At 37.6% G+C, this 21484-nt stretch overlaps 1 protein-coding gene across 10 annotated transcripts in view; it reads left to right on the top strand.

Annotated features, from left to right (window-relative positions):
• The window catches only part of LOC129763504 (rho GTPase-activating protein 100F), a 166363-nt gene extending 146552 nt beyond the window's left edge, over nucleotides 1–19811 (top strand). For 9 of the 10 annotated variants that reach the window (XM_055762632.1, XM_055762635.1, XM_055762637.1 and 6 more), the window contains one exon: nucleotides 4–19811. In XM_055762632.1, coding sequence (XP_055618607.1) covers nucleotides 4–1685 — 1682 coding nt within the window. In that variant the 3' untranslated portion in view covers nucleotides 1686–19811. The remainder of the gene's footprint in view (nucleotides 1–3) is intronic. The other variant, XM_055762639.1, reaches the window with a different exon arrangement.
• Nucleotides 19812–21484: the final 1673 nt, after the last annotated feature.

Raw genomic sequence — 21484 nt, 5'->3', positions numbered from 1 at the left:
TAGGCACTGACACCATCAAGCGCGGAGCCTCACCCGCCTCGGTTAAGTTTAAAGAATCCAGCAGTAGCTATTCCCTGAAGTCCGACACCAGCCGCATTCTGAGCAGTAGCAGCAGTCTGGCGAAAAAGTACGCCACCAATGGGAGCGATCCCGTTGCCAATGGTTCCGCCCCGCTTGATCATCAGCACCATCTCGCACTGTCGTCATCCTCCTCCTCCTTGCTTCTTGGGAACGGTGCGGGTAGCAACGGTGGTCCCACAAACGGCACTCGTAAACGGGAAGGTAACGGCGCTACTCACGGCATTAGCAGCACCAGCAGCAGCATCAACAACAACAATGGACCAAATATCTCCTCATCATCTGATCTACAACTTCCATCCAGAAGTGTTCTTTTCTCATCGGATTATCTGTCATCCACATCGACGACATCGCAGCAGCAGCAGCAGCAGCAGCAGCAGCAGCAGCCGCACGCGGTGTCGATTGCATCACACGGAAAGGTTTCCACTACGTCATCACCATCGAAATCCTCGGCAGCGATAGCGGGGACATTACCCATTTCTTCGCTGGACGTTGCCACGTTCAGTCTGGACGAGAAGAACAACCTGGTGGTGTCTCCATCGCCCTCGGAATCGTCTCATCACTCGTCGAACTCTTCCCTGCGGGAACGCTCGCCACAGAAATCGCCGTCCCTGAAGCGTCAGGAGCCGATCGATCGCACTGGGGAAAGCGCAAGCAGTGGATCGAGTTTCATTTCCACACTCAGGAGCCAAACTCTCGGCAGCTATCAGTTCCCGTCGAGTAGCTTGAAGTTACCCGGTCAGTTGAGTGCAGACTCGTCAACCTCCGCAGACGATGGAAGCACTTCGTCGTTGCTTCGCAAACTAACCTCGTCGCTGTCGAGAACGATCACCAGCAATACAGGCACATTACCATTATCTTTAGGTAGGCAGCAAAGTGCGAGTAGTTCATTATATCAGCAAGACATGGGCTATTCGAGTGGCAGTAGTGGTAAGCCAACTAGTAGTTACGCAAGCTCAGGCGGAAGCATGCTGGGTGAGGGTAACAATGGTGGTAACGGTGCGGTTACCACAGCCGCGGCGGTCAGTAGCATGAGTATCTACGGTACGCTTCCGAAAAATTCCTCAATCTATTCTTACGGTGGTACATCCACTGGTTTGTTAACGGGAACCTCGAGCTCGTATGGTATTAGCGATCGACTTCGAGCGCTGACCGGTACCGGTGGAGGTGGAGGTATTGGGGACAGTGGCATGATGGGAACATCCGCTAGCTCCAGAACCGACAGTGGAGCCGGCTCCAGTGATGCCGATCTGGGAGCAAGCGGATACGACTACGAGTCGTCTGGATTCTCGTCCACTGGGCTGACTTCCTCCTATGGTACCTCGGCCTCGATGACCACTTCGGCGACTTCTGGTGGACTATCGTCGTCTTATTTCAGCACCGGAAGCGGCACTAGTCCCTTCAGTATGGGAGGGAATGGGACAAGCGGTGAAGGTAATGGTAGTAATGGCCATCCAATGTACCGAGTGCAATACTCGTCAACGAATCCCTTTCTACCCAGTTACAATCCACCGAGCGATAATGGCGGAACAGGTAACGGCGCCGCTAGCGGTCGGAACGGTGGCTTGAAATCCTCGGACGAGGATGACTCGTTCGATATGAAATAGGAAGGTAGCCCATTTGCTTCAAATCAGTATTATTAGTGGAAAACTAGTCGAGGGAAATACATAAGCAGGAACTATTCGTTGATAGGAAGCTGTCGAACAACTATTGCGACTAGCAAATTTGTGTTTTTAGTTTTTTGCGCATATTTCGAGAAGTAGGATGGAAATAATCAGATCCTAATTCTCAACCTCTCTGACTCTTTCTGATAAGTTCCGTATCGGGTTTGTTTGACAAAAAATTCAACGCAACTTGAGCAAAACCATACATAAATATTCGAATCAATTACATGCATTTAGACGAAAACTACCCCCAAAAAACATTGAAACACAACACACAGATTGTTAAGATTATTACTGAACGTGCATTTTATACGCTTTACTTGTCATTCAACTAGTAAAACTCGAATTTTGCAGTGAAGAAAAAACCAAACAATAATAAGCTTAAACGAAACTGTCACACTCACAGTAGCGGTGGCAAATGTAACGCGAAATCACACACATACACACACACACACTAAAGCTAGCTCGTAACGTCACTAGCTGAGGACAAACGTAAAAATAAAAACAAAATAAAAGACACAGCGTATAGGAGGTAAATTGCGAGCAAACCAAAAGATACAACTGAATACAATAAGACGAAAGAACAAGACTTACTTTTACATTACACTTAATGGTAATTTACAAGTGAAGAATAATAAGAACGAAAGCGAAACAAACACAAAACACCCAAACACATTCAACAACAACACACATTGAAGCAAACGACCGAAAGCTGTCACAGCGGGAGCCGACGAGCTGAGGATTTTTCCACCCTCTCAAAGAAAAAAAAGAAACAATCACAATTGCATTTAATTTTTGATCTTCAGTGTCGATCGCTTTAATGAACAGATCGATCTGACAGAAAATGGAGTGTAAATAGATTAGCATAATTACTGATGTTAAACAAAATTTCAAATCACGACACAAAAACCGAGCGAGCGTGGGAGAGAATGGAAGTCACTATACGAAACACACAAAAAAAAAAGAGAATGATTAGATTAATAGCCTTTAGCCATTTCGGACTTTTTCCCCAGTTTTCCCCACACGAGGAAAAAAATTGGGGCGATAGTCTCTTCTATACATATAGCACAATTTTTCATGGCACATCATAAAAAAACACACACACAAACACAAACAGATATCATCTCTCGCGCGCGGATCGTTCATAATCAAATACGGTAGCGAAAACCAGAACCAAGTTTAGCTAAAAGATAAACCTATTCGAAAATTAGTAGAATCACCTTACTATTTGATCTCTTTGTAATCGCATATACTAGGCAGGCATCATAAAAAAAAATGCGCATGTGCACACACCTGGCAGCGGCGGAGGCGCGGAGCGATAGGAAGAAAAGGACGAAACACCTTATGTTTCGGAGGAGAGGTGCACAGAGCGTGGCACATCATTCAACGGTATCATTTGCTGCGCCAGGTTCCTAGCACATTTCCGCACGATTGTATTGAACGGATCGATAGGTATTGGGAAGGAAATTCTACAGTTTTTTTTTGTTTGTTTGAAGGATGCACTCACCGGAAGCGATATGGGGGTTTGTTTCCATATTTGCAATATATGTAATAATCTTCAATTCGGAGTATTCAGTGAAAATTTTTTGGATTTGGTTATGGATATGAACCGAGACCATTGTGACGCATTTCTCACATTCCTTGTCAACCTTATCGGAACTCGTTTCTCAACTATTGACTTCATTTTGCTGTCATTGAAAAATTTTTCAAGAAAAAAAAAGAACTAATTTAAATCGATAAGAATTTTGTTCGTTAGGTCAATGTTTATGTTACAGAGATGGGCGCAAAAAAATCCACCTCATTCAAAATCAAAGTGTTTCAACATTGATAGTATTTTTAAATTTTACGGTATTCCAGTCAATACCAGGGCTACGGAGTCGGAGTCGGAGTCGGAAGGAATTCCATTGCATTAAAAGTCGGAGTCGAAGTCGGAAATTTTTTACTAACTCCGACTCCTAGTTAAAAGACCCAATAAAATCAAGACATTTAGCTCAATTAACAAAATTTTATTCCGTGATATGGAAAATTTGTTTTATTTGTGTTATCATCATGTGCAGAGATGTCTGATATCCTGAGAAACACTAAAAAAACACAGATTTTTTAGAAATGATCCTGATTTTTGTACTTTTTACTTCATCAGAATGAAAACTATCCGAGAAAAATATACTAGGATTCCTGTCAAGGTTTTCTTAGATAAAAATGAGAACGATAATAATAGCTCTTCGGTCCGAACATGTATGATGCTTACATAGAATTAAATTCTCCTGATACAAAGCTATACTTAACTTTTCATCAATATGTATGATCGTTGTTACTCGACAAATCCCGAATAAGTGAAAATCAATTTTCAAAAAAAGGCTAGATAATTTCATAAAACGGAATACCTGACGAATTTTAGAAAAAATAACAAGATTAAGTTTGACGAACAACATTACCTTGGATGATGTGTATGTACGAGTAGCCGCAACATTATTAATTTTGAATTCAAAGAAATTCTAAATTTTGATTCTTCTCTAATTCACTGTCATGATGCTGCAGGTTTTTGGGGCAAAATATAAATGATCAAAAGATCCTTGCAAAACTCTCTTAGTAACAAAAACTTCAACTCTATGGCGAGCATAAATATACGAGAAAACATATATATTCTGGGAGGATATAATTTTAAAGCTGCGTAAAAGATGGTTGCCTATAAAAATTTTGCTTTTGTTTTCTCAAAAATCGGCACGAACTTTCAAGACAACCCAATATGAGCTATCCTGATTTCTTTCTGATTTTTATTTTCATTCTTCCTGATTTTTTAGAAATTTTTTGATCATGTTTAATCATGCGAACTAGATGGAAATAATGCTTTGCAAAATACGTAAAACAGCAAAATTATCCACGTTACGAAACACCCAAACAGGGACCGTCAGATTCCCTAACATTTTGGTAACTGCAACATGAGACCAATCAATTTGAAGACTTTTTCCATTTTCCAACACGCACGCACGCAAAAAAAGAAAAGCAGTATCGAGATTCGAACCAGAAATATCGCGATTATTAAACCTGCATTCTATCACGACTTTTTGACCCACTGCAGATATACAAAAATTGAATAAAATTTGTGTTGTGTTGTGATGCGTTACGACATTTAAAAGGACAAACGTGTATCTGTGAAATCGAAGTACACCCAAAATGAATTTTAGCAAATGTTTCGTCATCCCGATTTATTACAAAATGATCCTAAAAATAACAGAAAATGTCATGACATTTGTCAAATGGCATAGCAATTGTATAATATATATATATATATATATATATATATATATAAATATATATATATATATATATATATATATAAATATATATATATATATATATATATATATATATATATATATATATATATATATGGCATAGCAACATAAGATCAATTTGAGCGAGCGAAACAGGAGACACATTGCAAATAAACACTTTTCGTATAGTTTGCCAAATAAACGGCCCAGACCGAGATGAATATAGATCTCTTCTTTATGTTCTCCTTTTTACTCTTAGAAAACACTGTCCAACTTCATTTCATAACGAGGTGTAATATTATCACGCATTTACCCAACAGCACCAGTAGCTGTGTGGATAACGTGGTCATGTAATACAGCCTTGTATTCCATCCAGCCTTGGATCGATCACCGGCACCGTTTGGACTTTTTTTGTGTAATCCCAAAAGAGATGAAAAGAGAAAAAAGAAAGAGATGTCTGCTCCAATGCATACGAACATTTTATAGCCTTTGAAACAGATGATGTTATTTGTTCATTTGGCGCTTCAGGACACGAGAAGGCTTTTTTCTGCCGAAAATGAAACGATCTCTGGCAATGCTAGCTTGGGTGTAGAAGCACAACAGAAGTGAAAAAAATGTAACCTTCTTCACCTTAATTTATGTTGTTAATTCGTGAGAGAAAGCTGTGGTTGTGGGATACAATACATTTAAAAAAACATCCAAACATCCAAAACCCTGGTTTCGAATTATTTCATTTTTTCAGCAGGAGTCGGCCCTGGTCAATACAGCGTAAAAGTAGGTGATTAGTAAACCATTTTGCCATTTCAATATCGCTGATTTAAAAAAAACAAAAAATGACTTTCGTTCCTAAATGAGCACTTTTAGGGTATGACATAAAAAAATCCACTTCATGGATTTAAAACAAATAATGAAAACAAATAATAAATAGTCAATATGACCCCTTTTGGTCTCAATAACCAACTAACAACGCTTTGGCATACTCTCCACGAGGTTCCGGAGGTCCCAAGCCTTCTTCAACACAGTAAAATAGTGTTGCTCGTTCGTAACGTCAGTTGTCCAAAATCGCCAATAAATTCTCAACAGGGTTAAAGTCGGGGCTTTCGGATGTCCACACCATTGGTTTGATTCGGGACGATCGGATGAATGCTGCTGTTCTCTTCGCAGTATGCTTCAGGTTTTTATCTTGCTGGAAGGTGTGGTCCCATTTTCAGCATGGATTCTCACACAAAATGACGATGTAAGTATCGGCAGTCATAATACCGTTGACCTGCGCTAAGTTTCTCACCCCAGCCCAGGAGAAACAGCCCCACACCATGATGCTTCCACGATCGTGCTTAATAGTCGATTGCAGATGTTGGAGCGTGTCCGTTCTTGCATCAGTCTTACTTTTTGATCCTCTTCCCGGTCGATCGGCCACGCTGTCGAGCATCTGGTGCTTCAGAATGACCAGTTGGACCGCACCATGGCATACCCCATACTTCCCAGCAATATTTCGTTGAGACTCCTTCCGCTGAAAGTTACGCACAGTCAAATTTCGGACCTGTGTTGAGATTTGCTTTCCACACGCTTTTCGGAAGCTTCCTAAGCGTCAAAAAACGTCCAGGAGTTGACTAAACATCAACGAAAATTATGTTTGTGTTAAATGTAAACAACCAACTGTCAAAACCGAGAGGCACATTGAGGAACGAAACACGGTAAAACAAATTTACGCAAGTGGATTTTTTACCCTAAAAGTGCCGATTTAGGAACAAACATTTTTTGTTTTTCTAAAAAATAAATCTACGGTACTGAAATAGCGAAATGGTCTACTAATTACTTTCTTTTACGTAGTATTCATTGGAATACCGAAAAGTTTGAAAAAACCTCTAATATTGGAACACTTTGAATTCGAATGAGGGTGAATATTTTTTAGTGCCCATCACTGTGAAAAGTCGGTAGCATCGACTGAGAAAAAACTGTAATAATTTTTTGAGCTGTTTGTTCTGCTTGTGGCTTCTAGTTCAGTTTGGTTCACATAACTAATATTTCGCATTGCAAATATTTCAGAAACGCTCCGATATATGAAATTTGCAACACATGAAGTTCAAACAAGAACTAAACTCGATAAGATTCTCTCGTTTTACACAATAAAAACATAAGGCTCGATGTCTAAACTTGTACCTCGGTAGCAATATGGAATACCTGAATCGAATAGATCCAAGATGTTGAGATGAACCCAATGTTTCAATTTTGAGCAATAGCTCCAGTTACTACTTAGTTAGGTTCATGTGATCAAATGCCATGTGCCGTCTTGATGCTGCGATTACTGCAAATGTGAATGCTGTTGACAGCTGGGAATTATATTCCCGATGAGATGTTTCAACAGGAGTGCACAACCCGCGTCAGGAATGAAAACTTACAGAAGACGATTCAATTTTGCAACTAATCATGAACTGTACAGACCACAATCCGTACCAACTGTGCGCAGTCTTCCGAAAAACACTTACACATGTGTACGCGATGTTCAAATTCCATGTTCTTGTTCTACACGAACATGCTTTTCGCTAGTGTTGAATGTTTATTCCAAACACGCCGAACGATACACAAACATAACCATGTAGAGATGACACATACCACCCGTTGTCGCAGTATTCATTGCTCTTCGTTTCGTTTCATGCACGGAGGAAAATTATTCCTCCCAAAACATTTTTTTTTCACAGAAACTAACTAGAAATTTAGTACGTATTGTAAACATTGGATGAACTCAGAGGCTATGAGTTCACCCATATTTAGCAAGTCGGATTAAATAATCACCAAATTTTTCAGTGGAAAGGAAACATTCTCTGAATAGAAAGAAGCTTTCTATGAGATTTTTTTTCCGTGCATGTTGCCAATTGAAGTCGATCGGCGATGTAAAAATCTTTCTCATCTGTACTTTTTCTTCAAAAAATCTGTACCATCAAAAATATTGGTTGTAAAAAAAATATATTTTATTAGGATGAAAAAAATACTCATTCATTTATACTAAATACTACTAATATTAATTTCCAAGTCATTCGTGTCTTTGATGATGCTTATACATAGCTATCATGTTTATTCAATTTTTTGTATCTCAAAATAGCGTTCATCGTGTAGTTGCTGAGCCGATTTCGAAGCATATTTTCGTTCTGATTATATTCAGAAAAAAAATTCAAGGAGTGAGGCGTATTGAGAACGTCACAAACAAGACATCGAAGCGTCGAAAATGCGATCGAACCGTCAATTCTTTTCAGACGCGGAAAAAATCTTTTTGAAGTTCTCAAATTTGCTTTTTGAAGTTCTCAAATTTGCGAGAAAAATGTTCTTCCTGGTTGACGATACTTCGGAAAGCCTCAGTGTCAGGAGATGGACACTGAGAATTGGGAGATGGGAAATTTCCCATTTGTTTTTCGAACAACATGAGTTTACTTTCGTGTTTTTGGATCTGGTTGAGATTTGAACCGATTTACCTTGCTGGCCCAAGTTCAAATTGTTCAGATGGCTTGTGATAATCGTTAGGAATGCTGGATCTGCTTTACATTACTCGTTTTTTGAAATTCTCGTCAGGTTTTAAGGGAACGATTGAATGTCGCCATTTTACTTGTGCTGGCTTCCATTTCGCTTCAATATACACAAGACACGCAACTGCAAGCAAAAAGGAGCGATTTCTAATAGACACTGAAATGGAAATAAACTCGACTGTTCTTCAATGGCGAAAATGCAGCAAAAATCAACTTAATTCTCTCCAAAACTTTCTCTCTCTCTCTCTCTCTATGGAGTTACACATTCGTGCACCCTGTTCTCTCTCTCATAAGTTTGGAGGCGATCTGGCGTAGTGGTAACATCCATATCTCTCACGCTGAAGATCACGAGTCCAATTCTCACTCTCGATATTCTTCCAAAATGGAAGGTAGAAGTGACGAACCAGCCAAAAATGTTGAAAGTCACTATAATACAGAAAAAAACCTCTCTCGTAAGAAACTTGGAAACATTGGAGTACTAACGTATTAACGTCAACGAAGCACAATTTTTATTACGAATTTATTTTTTCTTTAAAAAAATATGGTGATATTAATGTAATGGCGGTGGAGTCCCCGTCTAACGAGGGGAGGTACTGAGGCGGCCTCCAAGCCGCCGAGGTTATGCAATCCGAGTCGGCCCGGGCAAAACATATGAATGATATATTTCACAGCAAAAAATAACCGAGCACACGTAATGCTCCAAGCAAACGTATGCCTTCGGTCTGACCTAACTTTTCTTCTATGAAGAAAATGAACCGGGCAACCAGTGAAACACAGTTTTACTTGTGAGAGGCCGTCGCATCAGACGGCAGGTCGGCGGCCGACTCGGATTGAGTCATTGCGCGGCTTGGGCCGCCTCAGTTCCTTATGCTCGTTAGGTGAAGCCTTTGTCCCCATTACATCGACCTCAGAATAAATTTTATTAGGAAAAAATAAAAACATAATTGAATGTATCAACTATGGCAGCAGTTACTGCAGTTAACCGCATGAATTTATGTGAGTGTGAGCAGAACAACACCAACAGCGTGAAAAAGTCCACTGAGTACTAACATTAACAACTGTCAGATGGTTGAATTATCAAAGGAAAAATGGGAAAGAAAACAGACAATGAACAGCTTGGGTACACATGGTTAACAAGAATTAATCACAAAGTTATTTTGTTCAGTTTTCTGAATAAAAATTAAACTATATTCATTCATACATCAGATGATTTTTTTCCACCTTTTCCAAATCAGGCTAGAAGAAAAGAGTAGCCATGGTTGAATGATCTTTCTGCACTTTTGTGAACATCAATATTAGATATAAGAGAGTGTCGAGTTTCTCGTGTCCATTTTAGAATGTGGCTTCAGATTCTACTACGCAAGTTAAAAGGGCCACAGATTGATCTGACAAATCGACTTTTTCAGTTCGAAGTATTAACATGTTGAGCCCCGCGTCGCCCCCTGGCATTGAATTTTCTGTCTGGGTTGCGCCGTTTTTATTGAACCGACATTGGACTTTTCGTTTTCGAGCGAAATGAAAACGCACCTAATCTTCGAAAATCTTCCAAGGGTGGAGCAAAGGAAATTTGGAAAATCGATTTTTTTCGATGCCAAATGACTTAAAAATGCATGAAACCAAATTTTTTTTCGAGATGATATCAGATCTCGACGTTTCATGCATTTTAAAGTCATTCGGCATCGAAAAAAAATCGATTTTCCAAATTTCCATTACTTCCCCCTTGGAAGATTTTCGAGGATGAAAAAATCAAAACTTCGAGTGCCTAAATCATGTCCGATTGAGCTGCAATTTTGCACATGTGATTTTTATGGGCCAATAAACAAAATGTACATGGACGGTTTCTGAAATACGATAATGAATTTTTGAAATTCGATGATGAATTCGACGTATTTCTTGGCGATTTTAGGAAAAACAGCAAACGGGTAAATACTTGTCTATCGGAGATGTTCATGAGATTTTTTGTGTGTAATGAGTGACAATTACACTTAAAAAAAAACTTCAAATAATAGATAAAATAACTCAAAAATAGGACAGAAACGGAAGTCTGTTGTCTGTTGTTGAACTCATGGCACGAAGCTGGAAATGCGTTCTCTTACATTTTTATAAAATTTCTACAAATCTTCATGGCGACCATAATTTATTGGCCCTCTTCCATCAGAACAGTCAGCGGGATATCAAGTGGATGAAATGGAGGAAATATCTCAGGATAACAATTGCTATTGAATACAATACAAAGAAAATATCCAAACCATCACTAACCTGGGATTTCTAAGAAGAAACGTATTCCGATGTTCTACTCATAAGAAAAACCGCGACGTATCGCCTTCCGGTAGAGTTCTCCGAGTGATACCGAAACAAAAATCTGAAAAAAGAGATGAAAGAAGAAAAAAATTAACAAACCACGCCCAAGTGGAAAAAGTGTCAATTCTTTCTGTGCAAATTAGTGCATTCTTTAATAAAGGAAAAAAACTCGCTTATGGCTAATATATTCTAGCAGTTGCAAACTATTGAGATCAGTTACGTTTCGTCAGGTGATTATTTTCATGTTTTCATTTTTTTTCTCCCGATAAGGTTTAACCTTAATCGGAGTTGTAAATTTTGGATTCCTGAAGCAAAATTCCAAATATTATCGAACCCGTGCTTCATTAGGTAAAACCTTTAACTCGTTGTTGAGAATATTCAAATCAAACATATATATCACCATATGAACCCATTTCGAACAAAAAAAAACAGCCATCTCTCGCCCCAAATCATTGACATTAAATAATTAGAATACTTGAACCAATGCAGGGGAGATAGAAAATTGACAGGTCAACATTTTGAAACACACACACACTAGCATAAATATTACTGTAAATAATTCTCGTTCGTTGATTTAACAACAACAGCAAACAAAAAAAACTATTATAACTAAAAGCATGATTCGTGTTGTATCAAATGCATATTGATTCGAAAATCAACTACAAAAATTAGGCTCGTTTAGGTTTCTATGCGTAGGAACACATTTTTTAACTTCTCGAAAACATTCTCGAAACAAACTGGGAGTAATGGATAGGATTTGTTGTAATTAGTGTATCGATAGTTCGCAAAGTATTGTTTCTGTTATTGTTTTAATTGGCAGTCAACATCGTTCGTGTAAATACAGTCTTCTTTCCATCCATGATGTCCACATACAGCAAGACCGCTAGCAGCCGTTTCCGTGAACTGTTCTTCTCTTCACTTTGCTTTAATCACTATACACACTAAAAGCAAATTGAAACATATATTCCGTATTTTTGCGAAAGCAACTCATCATTATCCAATTAATCGTTATTTTGCGTTGGGTAGAACTGAGTTTTATTTTGTCGTCGAATATTGCACTCGCACAATATACTCTTTAAAAATTATAAACGAACTGCAAACCTCGTAGTAGACAGACAAAGCATATTAGAAAAAAAAACACTGAAAACGGAACATCGATTGAATGTATGCCATGAGTAAAAAAAAAACAACCCATTAGCAAAACCAGAAGTCGTCGCAGTGTCTCTTGTTATGAAATAAAAATGTTGCGTCGTGAATCTCCGAAACTATCCGAACAATACTCGTGCTACTGTCAGCTGGTCCTTACCATCATACTGACAACAACAAAAATCATCGTATCTTCAGCCACCCCGGGCTTGTCATTATATCACTGTTTCATATCGTAGTCATACAAACATACATACAGTCATAAAACTTTGGAACTTTACCGACGAAAAAAAAATAATCAAAAAGAAAGGATAAAAAATCGTAGCTGTCACTGTTTTTGTTATTTTTTCTCTCCTTTTGTACTCGAAACTCATCCTTATCAACAACAATTTGAACAAAACGAAACAAAAGAAAACCTTTATCGAGAACCAGATTAAATCACATATATTTATATCAAAATTTATATTAAACAAAAAATGCGATATTAGGAAGGCAACCGCTATACACACATACACATATTTAAAATAATCATCAATATTTGAAACAATATTTACAAACAATTCTAATATCTTAAAAAGCGACAACTTATTGGATGAACCTAATTCTAACAATCAGCAAAGATCGATCGATAGCAGCAGCAGCAGCCATTTCGGGTGACGTTTCTGTCCACGCCTATTAAATTTTTGCAGCGATGGCGTAGAGAACACAACAATCGCTTGTAGCGGGTGCAAAACTCTGCTAACACACACTCACACACACATCATACATCCACACACAGAAAAAAACATCTACACCAGCTACCCATGGTTACTACGATGCGTTCAAGGGGGGACATTACGAACATTAAAAAAAAACACACAAGCCTACTTCACACGTAATCTCGATAAACCTTATGACAGATGAAGGATGAAGTAACATCGATGTAATGGTATTATTTTTCGGTGGTCATCAAGAGCGACAAGCTAAATAGCGAAGTACGTGTGTTTCACGCGATAATCAGTGAATCATTTTGTGTCTACTACTACCAAAGAAACTGAACATCCTTTTGGGTAAAGCGATGGGTTCTCTGCGGTTCTCTGCGGTTCTCTGCTGCTCTCTGTCCAACTTCTATAAGATCAAGGCGATGATCTTGCTGCTTTGTGTCATTGTAAACAAACAATGCTTAAACTTATATTCTAGTGTGTTTGTATTGGTGACTACCATACATTGCATGATTTTCATATGTGTGTGTGCAAGCGCTGAGCGTCAACCAAAGGTTTTGTATTTTCCAAGTGTCACGTTTCTATAAGACCAGTTACATTTTTCCGATGTTTTAGTTGTTTTGATCAATAAATCTGGAAAATGCCGAAGGGAAAAGTGTTCTCGGAGAGAAAAGAAAGACAAATCGATGCATTTCACCAAGAAAATATTGGTATCAGAGAAATTTCTCATCGGATTGGACAATCCCATCAAGCAGTGCTCAATTATTTAACGAATCCTCAAGGATACGGTAAGAAGGAGAGAGCTCCACGTAAATCGAAGCTCTCTGACCGGAATAAGCGGGAAATAGCTAGAACAGATTCGAATACCTCAACATCGCTCATGCAAATAAAGCAATATTTCAATTTAAATGTTACTAGGGTGACAATTCATCAAGTTTTGGTAAAAAATCCTCATATAAAGAGGGTTTGAAAGGTTAAAACTCCTCATTTTACACCATCTTACATCGGAAGACGTCTGAGTTTTTCCAAAGCTCACATGAACCGACAGTGGGACATGGTATGTTGTGACAAAGAATGTTTCCAAAAGAATACATTTTGCTATATAGCAGAACAAAAAGTACTTCAATGTATAGGTTATCTTCACTGACAAAAAAAAGTTAAAAAAAAGTCTTGATGGTTTCAACGGGTACTGGCGTGATTTACGGATGAAAGAAAAATATTTTTCAATCAGGATTTTTTGTGGAGGATCGTGCATGGTTTGGGCGGGATTCTGTGCAACCGGAAAGCTCAAGACAGCTTTCATATCATTCAAGGATTACCTACATGTTCTGAAATCCTCTCTCCTACCGTTTTTGAGTGGATATCGTCACAAAAAATCACATTCCAGCAAAACAATGGTACTATTCATATCAGCAAGAAAACTAAGCAATGGATTAAGGACCAAAAACTTAATTTTCTGGACTGGCCGGCTCACTCTCCAGATTTGAATCCTGTTGAAAATCTTAGGGGGATCCTTGTACGCAGAATACACCACCGATTGAAGAGCTCAAGGTCGCAATTTCGGAAACATGCAAAAATATCGAGAAATTCGTTCAGGAGCATTTGGTAAATAGTATTCCAACACAAATTTTCCAGGTTATTAGCCTAAATGGCAAGGTTGCCAATTATTGACATGTAAATCAGACGATCGTTGTGAATTTTGCATCGATAATCCTTATGAATTTTGAAATGGTCTTATAGAAACTGGACAGCTGAAATTATCATATTTAAGCACTATAAATAAACAAACAACTCTTTTGAACGAAACTGACGTCAATATAAAATATACTTTATTCTAAGCATTCAACAATGTATGAATGTATCTTGTTGAAATTCTAACTGTTTGTTTTTCAACGAAATAGAATCAGGGTGGTCTTATAGAAGTTGGACAGAGTGTATGTCTTGATCGATGTATATGAACTAATTATTTGTTTTCTCAGATTAATTGTGGACAGCGACTGTTAGGCGGATTGGGGTAATGTACACTGTGAGGCACTAGTGTTCAAAAAAAAGTTGGAACGTAAACTCCGTAGGTAGTCAATATTTCCCAAAGATTCTTGATCAAACAGTACTGCAATGTGATCAGTCAAGTGATACGGTACCGGTATTGAATGACCATCAAGATTACATTGTTTTGCGTCAGAAAAAAATCTCTATATCGCCACTCATTGGTGCTGTACACATAAAGGGTGTTACGATCAAAATTTGGTCACACAAGTACGCGCGTAAATTAGTTAATATTGAGTATTTTGAGTAGTAAATTTTGAAGTGGGCTTCAGGATTACAGATATGAAGGAATTTTGATTTTTTTCGGGGATATTTCGAAACCAATATTTTTTGGACCCAGTTTTGATTGCTGATGCAGTGACGCTAACTGAAACTAGCACAATTTAATCTGCATAATCATGGTTTTATACATTGTCTACATTTTTTTGCAAAAAGGAATTGCATAATCATGAAAAGGGTTGGTAATATAACCGAGCCCTGGGGAATTCCACTTTTTTGCAGTTTTAACGAAGATTTGGAGTTGCTGCCTATGGTTCTGAAATGTTTTACATGGAAGCCTAATCGACGGCGAATCTCCCAGTCGAAAAGACCCTTCAATACTGGGTACCTCCATGCTCGATCAAATGTATAGCTTAGATCTGTGTGGTGTTTCTTCTCGATAACGTCATGTATATTTGTCTCTAATTCTTCGAGGTGATCTTCATTACAAAAGTCTCAAAAACCCTTTTTTCAAAGTAGAACACGTTTCTCATCCGGTAGAGCCTTGGTTAACTTTACTAAGTGTCGACTCAAGATCAATAATAGGAAGTCCCTGTTGAAATCGTACTCCGAGTCGGAGCTGAAGTCAATGGGTTCACCTTTGGCATTCGGCTTTTCTGGTTTGGAAAAAAAAACTTTTGTAATTATGGTTGGATAAGGCTTTTGCAAAATGTTCTCCAAGCTGCATGGCAAAATTACTCGCTATTTGCTTTTTTTAAACAGCGGGAAATTGGGAGAGCGCAAACCAAGATGTGGAATTTAGCGCAGCAGATAAACAAATCAAGCGTATAATGCATTGCCCGGTCCCGTATTCGTATTGAATGAGCAGCTGGGAGAGCGTAGATCGCTTGTGATCGACCAACCAGAATGCGGGATTTTTGTGTAGATAATGTTGGACATTTTTCAGTTGTTCGATAGTGAGTTCAATAATATATATAAATTTCTTCATTATAGTAGAACCCATCAGGAAATGACTGGGCCTTAAACCTGATAAAATAAAGAAGTGTGTAAAATTGTCCACAATATTACTTTCAAAACTTCTCGAATCGGCCACTGCATAATCGACTATATCAGCCAGCTTAATATGGTATCGATTTCATCCTCATTATTCACAATATTCATAACCTGTATGCATTATCAAACTTTAAATTTTCGAAGATTTTCTATGACTTTGATCAAATCGCGTGTTGGAATCATCGTAAATATACAAAACTCTACCTTTTCCACCAAGCAGTGTTTTGCAGTATTTTTAGCGCAACAAATTAAAACGAATTTCATACAAAAAAAAAACAAAACATCATTTTACTCACTGCGCCATCTGGGTGTGAATTTAAGGTAAATTCGTCAATTGGAAAATACTTACTCCAAAAATGGCCACTCATTGTTGATCTACACAATTTTGTCAAGCACTGAACGAAACTATTCTTTCACGCACTGTCAAAAATAAATATTACAGGTTTCATCTTAATGTTCCCGCTCTTTGATTTCTGAGAATATGTCACCGCTAAAACTCTTCACAATACCACGGTCATATTATTGTTTTTAAACGTAAATATCCATCTCACAATTCACAATCAACTCTCGTATGAACCATGAAACAAAACGCCTACTGTGATCGGAGAAAAACCTTATTTCCGATATCAACGCCGCCTAGCTGTCACTGTCTCGACATCTGTTTCCCAGACAACTCTCATTCATCATCACAAAAAAATATCATCCATCGTAACAAAACGAGTAACGCTACCGGTAGGAAGCTAGAGGGCGCCACTCTAACGAGCACTCTACTTCCCATCCCTAACTGTAGGATAGTCGAGCTGATTAAGAGAATAGTCGGAGATTTCGCGATAATAAAAACATGAAGCATATCATATGATGGACATCTAAAATCAAGTGAAACTAATGAGAGATACTATGTATGAAAGAGAGAAAGAAAACAAAACGCCCATAAGAACACACACATTACACACATAAATACACTCTCACTCACTCACAAATGCATCTTTTATTAAGAAGAAAGTAAAATTTAACATCCAAAAAGGGTAAACAAATATTTTTTGATATAAATTTACAAACTTTAAACACCTTTAAACGAGAAAAGTTAGAAAAAAATGAGAACGCTATCACGCTCTACACTTTCCCAACTTGAAGGAAGCAGATGTTGTATAATCCTCTCGATTCTCGGCACGCCTCGCCCTCTCTCCAATCACCGCATCCCCGCAAAAATCGGCGGAGAGGTGAAACTATAGAGTCCATAAGCTTCGCTTTAATCATTTTCCACTGATAATTTATTCTACCGGAACGCAAAGCAAGCAAACCCACTTACAAACAGTTGGAAACAATCGTACCAAAGCGCAGACTAACACACCCACACAGACTCATAAACTTTTGAGAGACAATTTCGTACACAGTAAACTTTTTTTAGCTGTTTAGCTCGCAGTTTTACAAGAAGAAAAAAAATACGGTCTAACCGACAACACAAGTTACGAACCTCGAAACGGAAACCGCCGCCTGTATTTTTGATTGTGTTTGAGAAGTTTCGTTGTACAATCACGTTGATTATGGGAAGTTTGAGAATGAAAAAAAAAGTTTTTGACGAGAGACACTGCGCGTCGGAAGTATGAGACACACTGAGCGAGTATGAAAACGAAACTAAAATGTAGGAGAAGTGAAAATTTACAAAAAAAAAGATTACACATACACACACAAACACTCACAATACACCACAAGTATTAATTCTAATGTTTAAACTGGAAACAAGAGGAGAAAAAAAAACGAGTAGCTGTATTTAAAAACGTAAATGAAGTAAACACAAAAAAAGAAGTTTTATATATTGAAATCAAGAGTAAAACACAAGTGGTAGCCTATAATTAGTTAATTTTAACGTAATCAAGTAAACCAATTATATAAGTCTCGACTATTAGTTTTTTTTTCTTTGACAAGGAAACGAGAATGCAAGGAGAAAAAACAAAGCACACTCATGACCACACGTTTTAGTGTACGACTTGCGTATTTCTTTTGATCGCCAGATATCTTGTCAACAGCTTTGTCCACGTTCTGGGTTTCGGTTTTGACATTTATCCAATTTAAAGTAGAAAATTCGAAAAAGAAAAAAATTTAAGAAAAAAACTAAACTAAACGAACGATTAGCTGAGATTAATAAAGCACATGGAGCGAAGAATTTAGCAATTAAATAAAACAGAAGACGTCGCAGAAAAAAAAACACTTAATTATTGGCCTCTCGTTGTTTTTAGTTTATGGCGTCTTTATCATCGCCATCTGTATGTCATTTTTCATGACATTTTTTTGGTGTTTCGCTTATTCCGCTTGGTTGGTTTTCATTGATTTGTGTTTTTTATTTTTAATTAAAAAAGTAACAAAAATGCCATTCACCGAACAAAAAGCGAGAAGTTCGTAAATTACTAAAGGAATTTGATGAAAAAAAACTGTAATTGCAACATGAAACCAACTAAATAGACACACATTATTACTAAAAAAATAACAAAACAAAAAATGCTAGAATAAACAATTGCAAACATCATTGAATATACGCAAAACAAAAATAATAATAACTAGAAGGAACCTCACATCAAACGCCCTGTGTGAGGAGCATTACGAAACATTCCAAGACGAAAAGGTGAGTCTTTGACCATTCGACTGCAAACAGAAGCATTCCTGTAGCTGTTCTTGAGACAATGTAAATTTAAACTAATTGTTGATCCTCTGCTATCCTTTATCGAAGAAAAAAAATCATTTTTCACTGTTTCTGTTTCTGTGAAATATTTACCACTAGAATCGTCATTAATTGTTGATTGTTTATCAAAGAATACGAAACTCGAAAATCAAACCTTCCCTATTTTTTGTCCTTTGGAAAGCACGGAGAGATCGTATTGAAACGGTCGAATTTTATTCGAAAAAGATCATAAAAATAAGCGGAATACCACATACCATATTTATTAAACGTACGGTAAAGTGAGAAGCGCTAATTCGTGTCCCTCTCCCTCTTACAAAGTAAAAACACACAACAAATAACGAAATGGAAAAACGTTCTACTCCTTCACTATGTAATAAACGTCATCTTCTCTCCCTGTTTCAATCACCTATCTTTATCGTCACATGAATATGCTCATACACAAACAACACGTACATACACGCGCATACCCAACCATAAACTTACAAAAAAAAACAGCGCTGCAATCACCCAGAAAATAGCAAACACATACTTACAGAAACTAAACGGCAACAACAAAAGCAGAAAATAAGTGTTAAATATCTACCGAAAACAAAACTCTCACCGCTCTACTCGAGATACGAAGAACAGGAAGCAAATGTCATCAAAATAGAATAATATGATGGAAAAATGTATACATTCAGCATAAACACCACATACACACATACTACACACACAAGCGCGAAAACAAAACTGATTAAGTATATGTATAAATCAATCATAAGAGGGGAAAACGTAATAAAATAAAAGAAGAAAGTAGCAAAAATACTCTGATTCCACCACTGCCACAATTATTAAGGGAAAGAGGAATGGTAAGAGAGCAAAAAAAAAACAACTACAAACAAAACCAAAACGATTCCATCAGCAACAACAACATCAACAGCAACAACAGCAGCAGCAGCAACAAAACAGTAGAAGGAAAAACGTCATCTATCTTTTTTTATTTTCTGGGCGAACACAAAACAGCGTAGAAGAAAACAACAAAAAAAAATAAAACAAAACATCGTTTATTGTGTATAGTAAGAAGAAAAAAACAAAGACAGAGACAAAGAGAAAACAAAAGCGAAACGAACTGAACCCGAAGAGACATTCACAGACACAGCACCCCGTACTGCGGGAAGAAGGCAAGAAGCAAGAGCAAGAGTGAGGTCAAACGAAGGCCATGGGCCCAAGGCCCAAAGGGCGGGCAGTGAATTGAACACGAATGCGCGTGAGCATTGCAGAATAGTCCTGGGAAGTAAAAGTCGTAAGATGACGAAAGGAAGATCAGAAGAATCGAGAAAAAAAGGGGAAGGAAGAGAGGGGAAAAAATCTACTAATAATTATTAATAACGGATAAAATATTAATATGAATAATGATATGTTATGAATATATATGAATATATACATGATAAGTATTAAAACTGCATTGGTGTTTTTTCTTTGTCTTGGAGGCGAAATAACATCACAACCCAATAAATACTTAAATAAGCGAAGATTCATTGACCGGTTTCATCAAGCGAATGATCAATTCATGTTTTCCGATGCTGTTCCCATTGCTCGAACTATCCTGTGCCTATCCGAAAAGGACATGTTTATCTGTAGCGCTGTACCAATTGACCCCTTCTCTGTCGACCGATTGATCTGAAATTTGGAACACACCTTTATCTCGGCAATTATTATAAGACTGCGTATTTTAAAATATTAAATATTTTCTCAAAACCCCATCAATGTGGGTATCAAATGAAAGGGCTTGACTATTAGAACACAGTTATTTATGAAAAATTATTTCATATTAGTTTAAAAAAAGTTGATTGGGATATATGTATCAAATGAATGGACTTGACTTGAAGAACAAACTACATTATGAACAACATCATTTCAAAAAGGTCACCGGTAGAAAATGGTCAACTATAGGGTAAATGATCTTGGTTTGTCCAATTTGGGGTGTTTTTACGCAACTAGTAAATGCAAATCAAGTAAAAAGTAAATGCAATTCTTCATGAAAATCACACATAATAATTAGCCCTAAGTCTCTAGTTGCTAATACTACCATAAGGTGTTGAAATTATTCAAATTTTTATGTTTTTTAACGATTTTCTTTAAAGAAGAATTATGATCATGGTTTGCCAAAAAAAAATGATCATGGTTTGTCCGGTTTTAGAAATCTCCATTTTTTAATGAAAACATTCGAATTCACAATTAGATGTTGCATTTATCATTGCTTGAGTTTACTGTCATCATATTGATTCATTCATAATTTAGGCTTTCTTCAGAATATTGCCTTTTCTTGGGCATTTTAGAAGTGTTCACCTCAACACAATCAACACAGAAAAACCATACTTCTGCTATGCGCGAAGCACATCATAAACAAACATAAACAAACTGCAGCGCGCCAAGCGGTTGCCATAGAAATCATGTGGACAAAACCAAGACGGGTCTATGGTACTAGGTGAGGCCGTTTCGTCACTAAGTTGGTTAGGGGAGCGGTATATGAAAACAGTACGGAAGAAAGCAGAAGGGGAATTATTTCCTTGAAGCGTGAAAGAGACAGACTGATCAGGAGCGAGCTTCGGCACTAGCGTATGTTTACAAACAAAACACAGTAGACTTCCAAGATGGCTGAAGAGTGGTTTTAGCAAGTTGGCCCACCTTAGGATATACTTCTACGTGCCTTGGACAAAACAACATTATTGAATTGGACAGCTCATGATCAGAATTGAGTTAATCAAAATGCGATAATTTAATGGTTTAGCTATGTAAATCCGATACAAATGGTGAGCAAGCATGA

This window comes from Toxorhynchites rutilus, chromosome 1 (assembly GCF_029784135.1).
Source record: "Toxorhynchites rutilus septentrionalis strain SRP chromosome 1, ASM2978413v1, whole genome shotgun sequence".
In the NCBI taxonomy this organism is placed as follows: domain Eukaryota; kingdom Metazoa; phylum Arthropoda; class Insecta; order Diptera; family Culicidae; genus Toxorhynchites; species Toxorhynchites rutilus.
Note: the sequence above shows the minus strand (reverse complement) of the source record. Positions and strands in the feature narration are given on the sequence as shown.